General features: G+C 37.9%; 1 protein-coding gene across 1 annotated transcript in view; it reads left to right on the forward strand.

The window, feature by feature from the left end:
• NOL10 (nucleolar protein 10) overlaps positions 1-12,003 on the forward strand; it is a 299,928-nt gene extending 287,925 nt beyond the window's left edge. Inside the window, exons 20-21 of the mRNA XM_007935129.1 lie at positions 5,788-5,890; positions 11,884-12,003. Coding sequence (XP_007933320.1) covers positions 5,788-5,890; positions 11,884-12,003 — 223 coding nt within the window. The remainder of the gene's footprint in view (positions 1-5,787; positions 5,891-11,883) is intronic.
• The last annotated feature ends 1,774 nt before the right edge of the window (positions 12,004-13,777 follow it).

Consider the following 13,777-nt stretch of genomic DNA (forward strand, 5'->3'; position numbering starts at 1 on the left):
TTTAGGCTTTCTTTTTGTTTTCATCTTTTTTCTGATTAATCCCTTTCCAAAGCAGTATTGAGGTATTTGTCTTCAGTCTCACTAATTCTGTCTTCCATTGATTCAGTTCTACTCCTTTGCCCATTCAGTGTGTTATCTATTTCTGAAAATTTAGTGTTTATCTTCTGGATTTCTACCTGTAGATTTTGTATCATTTTTAATACTTTATTTATTTTGACATTTTGTTCTTATATTGTCTTCTGAAATTGTTCTAGGGCTTTCTCTGTGTGTTCCTCAGGCTTGTCAGTGTTTTCCTTGATGTGTCTCTCAATCTATTGAAGGTATCACCAAAGTATAATTCTTTTGAATTCCTTATCTCGAAGTTACAATGCTGCTTCTTCCTCAGGGATGTGTTCTGGTTCTGTATCCTGGTCCTTTGTTTCTTCTTCTTTATTTTGCTGCTTTATGTAGACTGTGATGGTCTGTTGTCTCTGAGACTTTGTGATGTATTTGTGTTTATATTTAATTGGTGATTGTATATTGGAATGATTTGCCCAAGATTTTAGTTTTCTTTGGATTTTAAGTAAGTAGGGTACTGTGCTCCTCTTTTCGCTAGTTGGCAGCACTTATGCACTCATCACCTGTCTCCTTTCCATTTGTCAGCCTCCCATATATCCATGCTGTCTCTGGCCATCAGAACCTATTCTTAGGTCCCTGGAATGCGATCAAGAATGCTGTCACTTTAAATATCCACATTTAAGCATTCAAAATGGCTACACCCTCCAGATAACCTAAAGTCCACAGCTCAGTTTGTCTCCTCCTTCGCTGTTTCCCTTTTTAGTCATCAGCCACCAGTGTATCATCCATACAGCCCTTGGTGAGCAGGGCTGAATTTTTGGTTAACTCTCAGGTCCTAACACCACTTGGAAATATTCAGGCTGTCTATGCCGTCAGGGTAGTTGACCATACACAGCTCCATTTGTCTCCTTATTCATTGTTTTCATGCAGTTTCTTCTTCTAGTTGGTGTATTCTTCCTTTCAAAGTTCAGGGCTCCAGGATTATCTTCTGTATCTGTGTCAATTGTTTTCTCTTTTCTTTGTTTAAGAGGGTCTGTGTAGCTTGACTACCTATTTCACCATCTTACCTGAAATCCGAGAAGCAGTATTTTTTAATTAAAATTTTAACATTGTGTGTTTTAAAACCACAAAGAAGTAGATCATTCAGCTTCCCTGGGGCATGTAATAAATACCTAATTTGATATTCTCCCTTGTAGTTTATGCCCATATATTTTTTTTATTTTTAAAGATAGCCTTGCTAGTAATTCAGTTGATTTTTGTAATAGCCATCCCCTCCATGTACTAATTTCACTCACTTTTAAACTTTTAAAGCATGTATATATCTTCTTAACCAAAACCAAACCAAACTCACTGGCAAAGGTTGATTCTGAGGGTTTCCGAGGCTATAAACCTTTACAGAAGTATATTGCCCCATCTTTCTTCTGCAGAGCATCTGATGAGTTTGCAGTGCCACCCTTCTGGTTAGCAGTCAAATGCCTTAGGCACTGTGCCACCAGAGCTCTTTATCTTCTTAACAGTCCAAATTTTTGAAGCTTTTTTGGTTCATCTTGCCCCATTTAGATCTGGGTGGGCTTGAACCTCCAACTTGGTTAGCAGCCAAACATGTTAACCATTTGTACCACGCAGGGACTCCTAGAATTCTTAACTTTCTTATCAGTTATAAAGTACCCAAAAGTGCCTGGCCACAGACCTAAAGGCCACATGGAGAAAGAACAGAAGTAGAACAGGGGAAAGAGGGAGAGGGCTGGGAAAGAATGGAGTGAGGTGCTGGGTTTCATACTGCTGGGCTGCTGCAGCTGAACAGTCAGTCAGGTAGTAATACTAAGAATGAGGTGCAATTTGATTTTCTCAATTTTGTTTTCTATTCCAATAGAGAGTTTTCAGGTGTCACCACAGCTGTGTCTATATACTTTTAAAGTCATCTCTGACCAAAATCACACTCAAGTAGCAAGCTTTGGAATTGCTGGTTAGCAGCCACATTGAGTAAACTGACTTTCAAAGGGAGGGAAATGGAACATGCTTTAATGTAGAAATCTCCATACACAGTCCCCATCTGTGTCTGATCTTCTGCCATGGCTCATTCTAAAACCCAGCTTGTCTTCCAAGTAGCCTAGACAGAACAGGTTTTTACAAGTGCATGTCAAAAGTACATTGAAAGAAAACCAGAATTTATATACCCTATCATGGAGGAAATAAGGGCATTCTTAAAAGAGTAGTAATTTCCCACAATTTACTTGAAAAGTCTTTTTCTTCCCAAATTAGTGTTGTCTAGGTACCACCTTGTCTCAGTGTCTCCATACTTACTCAGCATTCCTGTTACTTTGGAACCTCAGAGTCTGTAGTTATGAAAGCAAAGAACAAAAATGAATAGTTAAGGATTTTGCTTAGGCTAACGTAATTCACATACATGCTAGAGTCAGTTTACACTTACTTTTGAATTCTTGGTTTTCTTTTTAAACAAACAGACAAACAAACTTAAACCTTAATTTCATTCAGTTGGTCATGTGGCAGCTTGTCGTTTAGAATGCTTAATGGAAAAGTTTCCTGAACAAAACTTCATAAATCAGGTATGGTCTGACACACTCCTGGAAACCAGAAATTCTTAAAATGGAATCCTGGTCTTAGACTTAAATCCTTTTGTGGCCCCAGGCAAGTCATTTAACATCTTACCTCCCTTTTTGCCATCTGTAAAGGATAAATACTTCTGTCTCAGGGATGTTGAAAGGATTAATTAGTTAGTCTGTAAAGAACTTTGAAGATGAAAAGTACTTTAAAAGTGTTTCTTAATAACATTATTGCTTAGAAAAGAGTACCACTTTTATGCTAACCATTTTATGCCTCAAATTATATAAAGAAGGTATGTTTAGTACAGTACTAGTAGTTATAAACTAGAGATAAATCTCTCAAGGTGTGAACATCAAACATTAGCTGAAGAATTTCAAAGGAGCATCACTTTGTCTTATGGATCTTTTCAGAGCTGTGTTCTACCCATAATTATCTACAAAGATCATATTTCAGGGAAGAGAAGACCCTTACACAAATTCAGTCTTCATCTTTGTATTTAATCAAGTTTTATTTTTTTATCATTAACTTTAAAACCCACCCCAAAACCCACCACTGCCAAGTTGATTCTCATGGCAACCCTGTACGACAGAGTAGAATTCCCCCATAGGGTTTCTAAGACTGTAAGTTTTTATGGAAGCAGACTGCCTCATCTTTCTCCAGTGGAGCAGCTGGTGGTTTGGAACCACTGATCTTTTGGTTAGCAGCCAAATGCTTTAATCACTGTGCCACCAGAGTACCATTAACTTTAAAAAGGTACATTCAGTTTGGGCTGGTATAAGGAGGATGTAGGAGAGGGATGTGTATTTACTGATTTTTGAGGAAGTAACAAAAGATGAGAGAGAACCATATTCTTTCATTTTTCCTTCCCTCTCCTTTCTTCTCCTACTTTCATCATGGTAATATGTGTTGCTTTAGCCATTTCTAGAAGGGTTAAGTCTAACTGCTAAAACTTATTGAAAGTATATGAAACTAAAAAACCCAAACTCACTGCCATCAAGATGTGATTCCAACTCATAGTGACCCCCTTTGGGTTTCCAAGGCAGTAAATCTTTACAGAAGTAGATTGCCCAGTCTTCCTTCCATGGAGTAGCTGGTGGGCTTAAACCGCTAACCTTCTGGTTAGCAGTCAAATGCCTTAGGCACTACACTTAATTTAGTGTTTTTCTCTAAACCAAGTTAACAGGAAAGAACCAATACCCAGATTTTATAATATTATTGTTATAACAATGTTCGAGAATTTATTATGTGTAACTAGTATAGAGTTCAAATTTATCTTCTTTATTGGAAGGGGGAGGGTGTGTTAATTACATAGATGATAATGAATTACAAGGCACAGCAAACCCTAACTAGACACATTATATATTAAAAAACTAAAACCAAACTCAACTGCCATCAAGTTGGATCTGACTCATAGTGACCTCTCCTTGGGTTTCCAAGGTGGTATCACTATGGAAGTGGATTGCCCCATCTTCCTTCCGAGGAGTGGCTGGTAGGTTTGACCCTCCAGCCTTCTGGTTAGCAGTCAAATGCTTTAGGCACTACACCACCAGAGCTCCTCATGTTATGTAGAGAGACCTTAGAAAAGATTAGAAAACATGATCAAGAAATGAAATGGATTTAAATTTGGGGAAATATTTGTCAGAGCAATTCAGTAAAGAAATGGAACTGTGTGCAGAAATGGCAGTGAATAGGGCTGACTTAGGTAGAATTCTTGTTTTCTCTGAGTGTAATCAGATTCATTTTTTAGGTTGTTCATACTATAGGATGATGATTTGTAGTCTGGTGAGTTAAGACTGAGTGAAAGAAAATACGTTACTATAGCTTGTTTTGGTTATCTAGTGCCATTGTAACAGGAATACCACAAGTGGATGGCTTTATCACGCAGGAGTTTATTCTCTTACAGTTTATGAGGCTAGAAGTCCGAGTTCAGAGTGCTGGCTTTAGGGGCTGGGTGAAAGCCCCTTGACCTTGGACTTCAGTTTTGTTTCTTGCTCTCAGCCCACTGAAGCTAGAGGCTTCTCTTGACTCAAGCAGCTGTTGGCTGTGAGGCTGAGAAACCCAACGTCAGCAAGTAAAATGGTATAGTCCCAAGATTATCAGTCAACATGGCAGGCTGCTGAATGAAGAGGTGGCTACATGCAGGGTCCAAGTGTGCCAAAAAGCTCAGAGACCCTTCTCAAAGCTGTTTTCTTATATACTGGAAGCAGGCCACATCCCTGAGGCAGCTACTTAGCTGCTCCAGTAGAATCTACCATGGAGTTGATTACCATTCTCATCCTGGGGAATAACTACATTGAGGTGCCTAACCACTCAAAACCATGGCCCAGCCAAGTTGACACACAACCTTAACTACAACATAGCTCTTCTTTGTGGCTTGACCTAGAGGACTTAGTCTGTGTTCATTCTTTTGTAGAAGGTGGGCTGTTGTTAAGTGCCATTGAGCCAATTCTGACTCATAGTAGTCCAATGTGACAGAGTAGACCTGCCCCATAGGGTTTTCTAGGCTATAATCTTGACAGGAGCAATCACCAGATCTTTTCTACCATGAAGCTGCTGGGTGGGTTCAAACTGCCAACCTTAGTGCTTAACCATTGTGCCACCAGAGCTCCTTAGAAGGTGAGTGGGCCATTAAAATACTTGTATACCTAATTTGTGCATGGCTTAAATATAAAATGTGTTAGAAGCATTAAGTGCCACTGACCACCACAATAAATTAAAGGCTTGAGAAACAGTGCTTCTTGCATTTTGAATTCAGAAATGTAATTTAGTAAGATAAGTAGCAACCATTGAAATATTTAATACATTCAGTTAAAATATTAAATTAGTGAGTGTTTTGCCAGTTACTGTTTTTTTATTATATATCTACTGAATATGAAGGTTGGGCAATCTACTTCCGTAGTGATACTGCCTTGGAAACCCAAGGAGGGGTAGCTATGAGTTGGGTCTGAATTGACAGTACATAACAACAACAACAGCAGCACTGAGTATGAATAACTCTTTGAGTGCCCCTTATTCTTTTTGTTGATTGTGTTAAATGAATGAAATTTTGTTTACCACTTGTGCAGAGCATTTTTCTTCATGTGATCATCTTAATTAAAATTTGTTTCATATGGTAAATCAAAGCATAATACTAATTAATATATCATTCTATTCAATTTTCTACAGTAAAACCCTTGAAGATCGTTTAAAACTTGAAACAAAAAATGGGACACTGAAAGTATCAGATACCACTGTTGGCAGCAAACAACTGACATTCACATTAAAGAGGGTAAGTTTTTTTTTTAAATGTTATTCTTTAGTTTATAAAAGAAAAATCAGCTTCCAATAGTTTTTAGTTTGTATCTGACCTTGGAACTGCTTCCCAAGCTTTTCCCCTAAAAAGGAAGCTTGTGTTCTGTTTGCTAGCATTTTACCTGCAAGCAGAGCCCCTCTGGGGTTGAGAGCACATTGCTTGACAGAAACAGAGCCAGGAGTATTACTAGTGTTCAGAAAGAAGCAGAGTGTTAGTGACCCAAGAGTTGGCACTGTTCCTTGAGTTGGTGATGAACCAACATCTTTGGTGACTGGGTCATTGTTAAAGTGTACAAGCCAGTGGTTTTCATATGCTCACAAAGTTGTGTAGTCATCACCACTGACTAATTCCAGAACATTTTCATCACCTTAAAAAGAAAGCTCATTACCCACTAGCAGTCATCCCCATATCCTCATCCCCCATTCAACCACAAATCTACTTGTCTTTGTAGATTTGCCTGTTCTGGACATTTCACATAAATGGAGTTATGTAATATGTGATCTTTTCACTTAGCATAATGTTTTCAAGGCTCATACATGTAGTGGTATCAATTCTTAATCCATTTTTGTTGCCATATATAAGTTGGTGAGCATTTGAAATGTTTGCGTTTTTCCCTTAATGCCTTTTATGAATAAAGGTGCTATAAACATTTGTGTACAAGTGTTTGCATGAACATATGTTTTCATTTATTTTGGATTTATATCTAGTGGTAGAATTTCTAGGTCATATGATAACACTATGTTTAACCTTTTGAGGAACTGCCAGAATGTTTTCCAAAGTGGCTATTCCATTTTAAATTCCCACTAACAGTGTATGAGGACTCCAGTTTGATCGTATCCTTGTCAACTCCTGTTATTGTCTGTCTTTTTGATCATAGTAACTCATTGTGGTTTGATGCGCATCTCTCTATTGACCAGTGAAGTTGAGCATCTTTTCATGTGCTTATTGATGATTTGTATATCTTCTGTGCCGAAATGTCTATTCAAGTCCTTTGCTATCCACCTGTGATTCTTCTAAAAGTTCTTCCTAACTTCATTCAGGAGCTTGCAGAATGATAAAAATTTATTGTTATTTTTTATTATTTTAGTGCTAAGAAGCTTTTTCTATTAATCAGCCTCCATTTAGAGAAAATCCTCCGTTTAGAGAAAATTCACACTCTTACAGTTATCATTTAAATAACTAGGTATGTGTATAGACTAATTAATTGTACTTGTCCCTAGTTTCTTATAAATTCTCTGTGTACATTAAAACATTTCTCAATTCCTTTTGAAAGTCAAGAAATGCCAAGTGCGAGAAAGAAACCATTGCAACTGTAGGCTAGGCATAGGTTTAGTAGCTTAGTAAGTGCCTTAACTCATAAGAGACATCTTTCTGCTCTTTTGAATGAGAAATCTACATTGCTGTAGTGTGACAATACAATCTGTTTCTCATTTTTTAAAAAATAAGGTAGTGCGTTAAATACCAGTTTATAGTTCATGGTAAAATGAAAACAAGATGGCTCAGAAATTATGTTTTTCACTAAAAAGAAACACCAAGAAATGCTTAAAATACAGCAACAAAAAATAAAATATGTAAAAAAAGAAAAAAGAAATGCTTAAATGGCATTGTAACTGGATCAAGCAGCAGCTTTGAAACTTTTGGGGAATGCATCAATTAAAGTTTGATTTATGTTTTATCATCTAACAGAATTTTAATTATTAAACCTCAGCTTTATTTAAGAATATTTAGGGGCTTATTTGTGTATTAGGAGCTCTGGTGGTGCAGTGCCTAAAGCATTTGACTGCTAAACAGAAGGTTGGCGGTTCAAACCGACCAGCTGCTCCTCGGAAGGAAGATGGGGCAATCTACTTCCATAAAGATTTACCACCTTAGAAACCCAGTGGAGGTTGCTGTGAGTTGGAATCGACTCAATGGCAGTGGGTTTGGTTTTGGTTTGTTTGTGTATTTATTTATAGAAATCTCTTTTTATATTAGGTGTATGGTATTCAGGTAAAATGTCAAAATTTTCCAGGGTTTTCATGTGCATTTTCTAAAATGTCAATAAAATTGAAAGAGGAAAATCTGTGCTTTAATATTATTTAAAACTGAATAGCAGCAAAATTGGGATTAGGACCTAAATCTGATTTGGAAATTTCATTTTAATATAGTCTCTCATTAAAATTGTGCTGATTTGCATTTATCCTCCACCTTTGTCTGTGACAGGATTGCTGAGTAATGTAGTAAAGTAGCCAGACACAGAATCATGAAGAAGGAGGAAAAAAATGCTTGGAAATGAGTTAATTGACCCATAAATCATAATAAGTCGGTCACAAGATGGCAATGTCTTCCAAATACAACCATTTAGAGAGAGGCTAATGATAGTCCTTTTTCTGGATGGGGATTTGTCTGCAGAACAATGGCTGCTTCTTACCAGTGTATTCTATAAGCTCCTCTTTTTGTTGAGAAGGTCTGACAGAGCTTCCCAAACTGTTCCAGGAGAGGTACATAGATCCTCTGAAAAATGCTTTTGCAATCAAATAGGAAGAACTCCTTGGACTGATTTCCCTATTGAAGACTCATAAAGTAAAATACCTTAATTTAAAAGCTCCAACACATCCTGTCTATCATTTTCTAAAATTATTTGAACAAGAAGTAAGTTTTTAAGAGATATTTATTAACATGGAGAAACAAGAAAATTTTACAAAGCCAGTGTTTGTTAATTTTACATGAGTCTTGATGATATCATTATTTGACCTTCTAGGAAGTTAGTTTCCTTCAAAGGTTGCTGACTTTCCCATTAATAAATATGTATTGAATACCTGCTCTGTACTGGATGCCGGAATTCCATAGAACAAGGCAAGTTTGGTTCTTGCCACCATAATTTTCAGTCTGTTGAGAAAGACAGTGAATAAAAATTATACACATATAATTATATGATTATAACTGTGCTGGGTGCTCCAAAGGAGAACAGAGTGCTCGTCAGGGGGACCTAACCTAGCCAGAGGAGTTAGGAAAGGATAAGTGAGATGTAGGTTGGGTCTTAAAGTTGAATAAGGGCCCTGTGAAGGCACAGGGAGGGTCCCAGGTTTAAAGAACCATATAGGCAAAGTCCTTCTTTGAAGAAGGAGGAAGCCTGGTGTGTTTGAGTGTCTTAAAGGAAATCTATTTGTCTAAAACACAGTGAGCAAGGGCAAGAGTGGTATCAGATGTAACTGAAAAGGAAAGTAGGGGCTAAATCATGTAAGACCTTATAGGAGCGGTTTTTTTTTTTTTTTTTTTTTCTTAGCCTTAATCTTAAGAGCAGTGAGAAGTTATTAAAATGTTTTAATAAGCAGCAGACTGATATAATGTTTTTATTTTTAAAAAATCATTCTGACTACAGTATGGAGAATAAAATGAAAGGGAGGTAAGAGAAAAGATGATGAGACCATTAAGAAGGCAGCCCCTGTAGTGGTCCAGCTTAGGAATGAGAGTAACTTGGACTAGGGTAGAAGACTCAGAGATAGAGCAGGTTCAAGGAATCTGGAATGTACTTTGGAAGAATATACAAAGCAATATTTACTCTGAAAAGGCACTGGAAGGAATGGTAATAATCAGAAAAGAAATTTGAATATTCAGAAACCTAGTTTAAGAGTTTCCTGTTACAGTGTGCCGTCCAGTAGATTCCAATGTCGAGTCTGTCCAACTGTAGCACAGAGTAGAACTACCTCAAGGTTTCCTAGGCTGAAATCTTTACACGAGCAGATCACCAGCTCTTTTTTCCCACGGATTTGCTGGCGTGTTTGAATCACCAGTCTTTTGGTTTTCAGGCTAGTGCCTAACTTGTTGCACCACCAGGGTTCACTTAAGAGTTCTTTAGGATAAGGGAGGTTCATCCTTTTATGATATTAAAAATCGCTTTTCTGTCTCACTATTCCCCTCGCAGAGTCTTTAATTTTAAAATACTGAGTAATACCAAATGGACGTGAACATAGAGACTTTCTTCAAGAATAAAACGCAAATGACTATTTTTAGGTACCTGGAAAAATACATAGTAAAGGAGGTTTCCTAAATGTCTGAAAGACATTGTTCTTCAACTTTTTGAACTTATATCTCAACAATGTTTTCTCAGTGTACTTCCTTTGCAGCTCTTCCAGCTAAGGGTATTTTTTGAGCTTTACATTCTGTGTATGATCTACCAAAGGAAAAAACCAAATTCACTGCCATGAGGTCGAATCCAACTCATAGCAACCCTCTTTGGGTTTCTGAGGCAGTATCTCTATAAAAGTAGATTGCCCAGTCTTCCTTCCAAGGAGTGACTGGTGGGTTTGAACCGCCAGCCTTCTGGTTAGCAATCAAATGCCTTATGCACTATGCCACCAGAGCTCCTATGATGTGAACCATCAAATATGTAAATAAAATGATTTGGTGGGGGGAGGGGAAGTGCCACAGTCAGCATCAGAGTGTGTGTGCTTATTCCAGCTATGAAAGTTTTAAACTCTCTGCCAATCCTTTGTCAGCTCACTGTTTGATGATAGAAAATTTCTGACTTTGCAGGGAGTTTGATTTTCTGGAAACAGGAAAAAATTATTTGGAACCAGTTCTGATGAATTTTTAAACCAAGCTTGGGTAATAGACTTTTAGTATACTTAAGTGTTACTTTTGTTTTGTTTTTAAGACAATGTGAATAAACTCATAGTTCTGGCTTATAAGCTAAAGACAATTCTAAAAGAAGTTCTGGGCATTTTATAAGCAATTGCAACTTTTTTTTTTTTTTTTTAATTGTGCTGTGGGTAAAATTTTACAAAGCAGATTCGTTGTGCATTCAACAGTTCATACACGTTTTGTGACACGGTTACATTCCCTGCAGTGTAACAGCTCTCCTCCCATTTCCTCCCTGTAGTTACCCTTCCCCATTCCTCCCTCCCTACCTCTCTCCCTGTGCATATGCTGTCCTTTGCATCTCCCATGGTTGATTTTTCTAAGGAGTGCATCTCCTTGGTTGTATTACTTGGCCAAGAGCTAAGCCATGGGAGTGAGTTCAATTCCAGGCCCAAAGGGTGACTTGGGGCCATAGTCTCGGGGGTTTCACCAGTCTCTATCAGACTAGTAAACCTGGTCTTTGTTACGTTTTTTAATTTTGTTACACATTTCTGCTCCCACTCTCTCCAGGATCTGCAATTTTGATCCATTTCTGAGTGGTTGGCATTGGTAGCTGGGCACCATCTAGTTATTCTGATCTCAGGGACATACATGCTGAGGTTCCCATGGTCCATTAGTCCTTTGGACTAACTGTTTCCATGTGTCTTTCATTTTCTTCACTCCTCTTTGTTCTGGACAAGGAGAGACCAATAGTTGAATCTTAAATGGTCACTTGCAAGCTTTTAAGACCCCATTCACTTCTCACCGAAGTAGGATGTAGAACAATATTTTTATGTACTGTGTTGTGCCATTTGAGCTTACTGTGCCCCATGACCATGGTCCCCAGCTGCAAGCCCAGACTGATTCCCTCAAGGTGCCAAATTGTAGCTAAGAAGTTTATCCTAACTTTGTTCCCTGTTAGCTTTATACTGCACATGGACATTTTTATAGCACATACAAATACATATGTAGGAATAGCATCTTCTCAAGGTAACTCTTTACTGGGGATATTCTCCTTTAAAATATCCTAGTAGTATTTGTATGCTGGTTGAATACCAATCTCAGACTTTGTAGTTCAGACTGGAATAACAGAGCAATTATTGTTCAGGGGCATCTTCATACACAGTTAATGTCTGGTTTGAAAGTGTGATGAAAATGGCTTTTGTCCTACAGCTCCTACTAGGGCAGTGTTTGTCAGTGGACAGTCCTGCCGGCCAGACCATCTACCCCAGAAGCCTATGGGGAGGCATCTCTCCCTGCAGCAAGACTATAGTTGGGGACAGTGCTATGGGAGTTCTGATGGATACAGAAAAAAGAAGTAGTGGAATTTTCATTCTCTTTCTTTCTCTTCATTTCATTTTCTCCTTTAGTCTGAACAGCAAAAGAAGCAACAGGAGGCTGAGAAACTGCATCGACAAGAGAGGAAAAACCTTCGCCGTTCAGCCAGTCACCTGAAGTCAAGACACAAACGAAGATGGCCATTTCATTGAATTTAGAAATGTCCCCACGAGATAGATGCTTGTGTTTAAACTTCTCTGATCCCTAAGTGTGATTTGGAAGGAGCACAGTGCCACCAAATTGATATCATTAGGGTATATTAAATACAGACAAGGGGACATCACTTTTTTTAAGTTCTATGTAAATTCTTGATACATTCACAGAGATAAAGACTTTATAACTTGTCTCTATGCCTCATGGATTGGAATTTAAAGACTGGCCTCACACCAAGTGGTTACTGCATAGCCCCAAGTGTGCTTTTTGTAAGTTGTTCCCTTATAAGCACTGCCACTTCCTCTGATCTTAATCAAGTAAACCAAGTTGTTACTCTTTTTTAATTTCGTGAAATGTGTACAATGAAATGAAAGGTTTATCTTGTACTAAAAACTAAGATTTATCATGTGCCAAGAACTTTTTTGCTCTAAGCCTACTGCCATTCATGACTAAACCATGCAGAAATGCTGTACCTGTTTTACTTGATTTTATATATTGGCCACGTTTGTGTTTGTGTTTTTAAGAATATGATGATAGGTTTGTTGATGTATTAGTTTTGGATTTTATTTTTTTAATTTGTACCAAGAGAGTATCATTTAAGGGTAACAACAGCCTGAAAAAAGGAACCTTTGTGTAGTGGTTAAGCACTTGGCTGCTAACTGAAAGGCTGGTGGTTCAAACTCACCCAGCAGTTCTGCAAAAGAAAGAACTGGCAATTTGCTCCCATAAAAATAATAGCCTAGAAAGCTCTCCGGGGCACTTCTCCACTGTTCTACGTGATACCGTGAGATGAAAATGGACTAGATGGCTTATAACAAATAACCTGAAACAAGAGATGGAAGATACTGGTTATTCTTTCAACAGGGTGCAGAGAAACTACAGATTTTGCTGTTTCTTAAATGCAAATACTCACTGCCATCAAGTTGATTCCAACTCATAGCGACCCTCATTGTGTTTCCAAGGCTATAAATCTTTAAGGAAGCAGATTGCCTCATTTGCCATGGAGCGCCTGGTGGGTTCAAACCACCAACCCTTTGGTTTGCAGCCAGATGCCTTAACCACCACACCACTAGAGTTCCCTTAAGTGCAAATAGAGATAAACTTGCTGGAGGACACATCAATAAAAACAAAATTTTTCATTTAAATAGCTCTTTGAAAAAGACCCACTTACTGAGTTAATTTGGAAATTAACTTTGATTTCCTTAGTTTTTCAGATATTAATGTACTTGGAGATACCTTGAGAGATTTTTAAAGTTTCTTTACATACAACTCTTTGAACTGTAAATGATAGAACCTTTGAAACTACATGTAAATGATGGACTCTACAAAAAAGACAAATGGATTGTTAATAAAACCATGCTGTGGAACCTGGAGCAGGTCTCATGAACACCTACATCTAGGGCTTCAAATTAAATCACATCTTTTCTCCTTTCTTTCTTCTGTTTCAACATTGTTGCTTATTTTTTCAGGTTTCCCCAGCTCTCTTTTTCTTGCTGCTGATCCCTTTTCTCCAGGCTTTCTCTCCCCTGTCCTAGTTCTGCTTCTCTTATGCAGTCTGGCTTGTTCCCCAGGGCAGGGCACAGCCTGGGTTATACATTCATTCTGTGGTTTGAGTGATGGGGTCTGTTTGCACAAAAAGTACATGTGTGTGTGTGGCGATGTTTATGTGTCTGTGCAGACATAGTATTCAGAAAGAAATTCTTGTTTCTTGGGCAGCCAACCCAATTTCTGTTGTAATAACTGGTCCTCAAGTTACTTAAATCCCTGGTTATC

The sequence above is a fragment of the Orycteropus afer genome, unplaced genomic scaffold (assembly GCF_000298275.1).
Source record: "Orycteropus afer afer isolate SDZICR_OR568_19922 unplaced genomic scaffold, OryAfe1.0 scaffold00025, whole genome shotgun sequence".
NCBI classification, from domain to species: Eukaryota; Metazoa; Chordata; class Mammalia; order Tubulidentata; family Orycteropodidae; genus Orycteropus; species Orycteropus afer.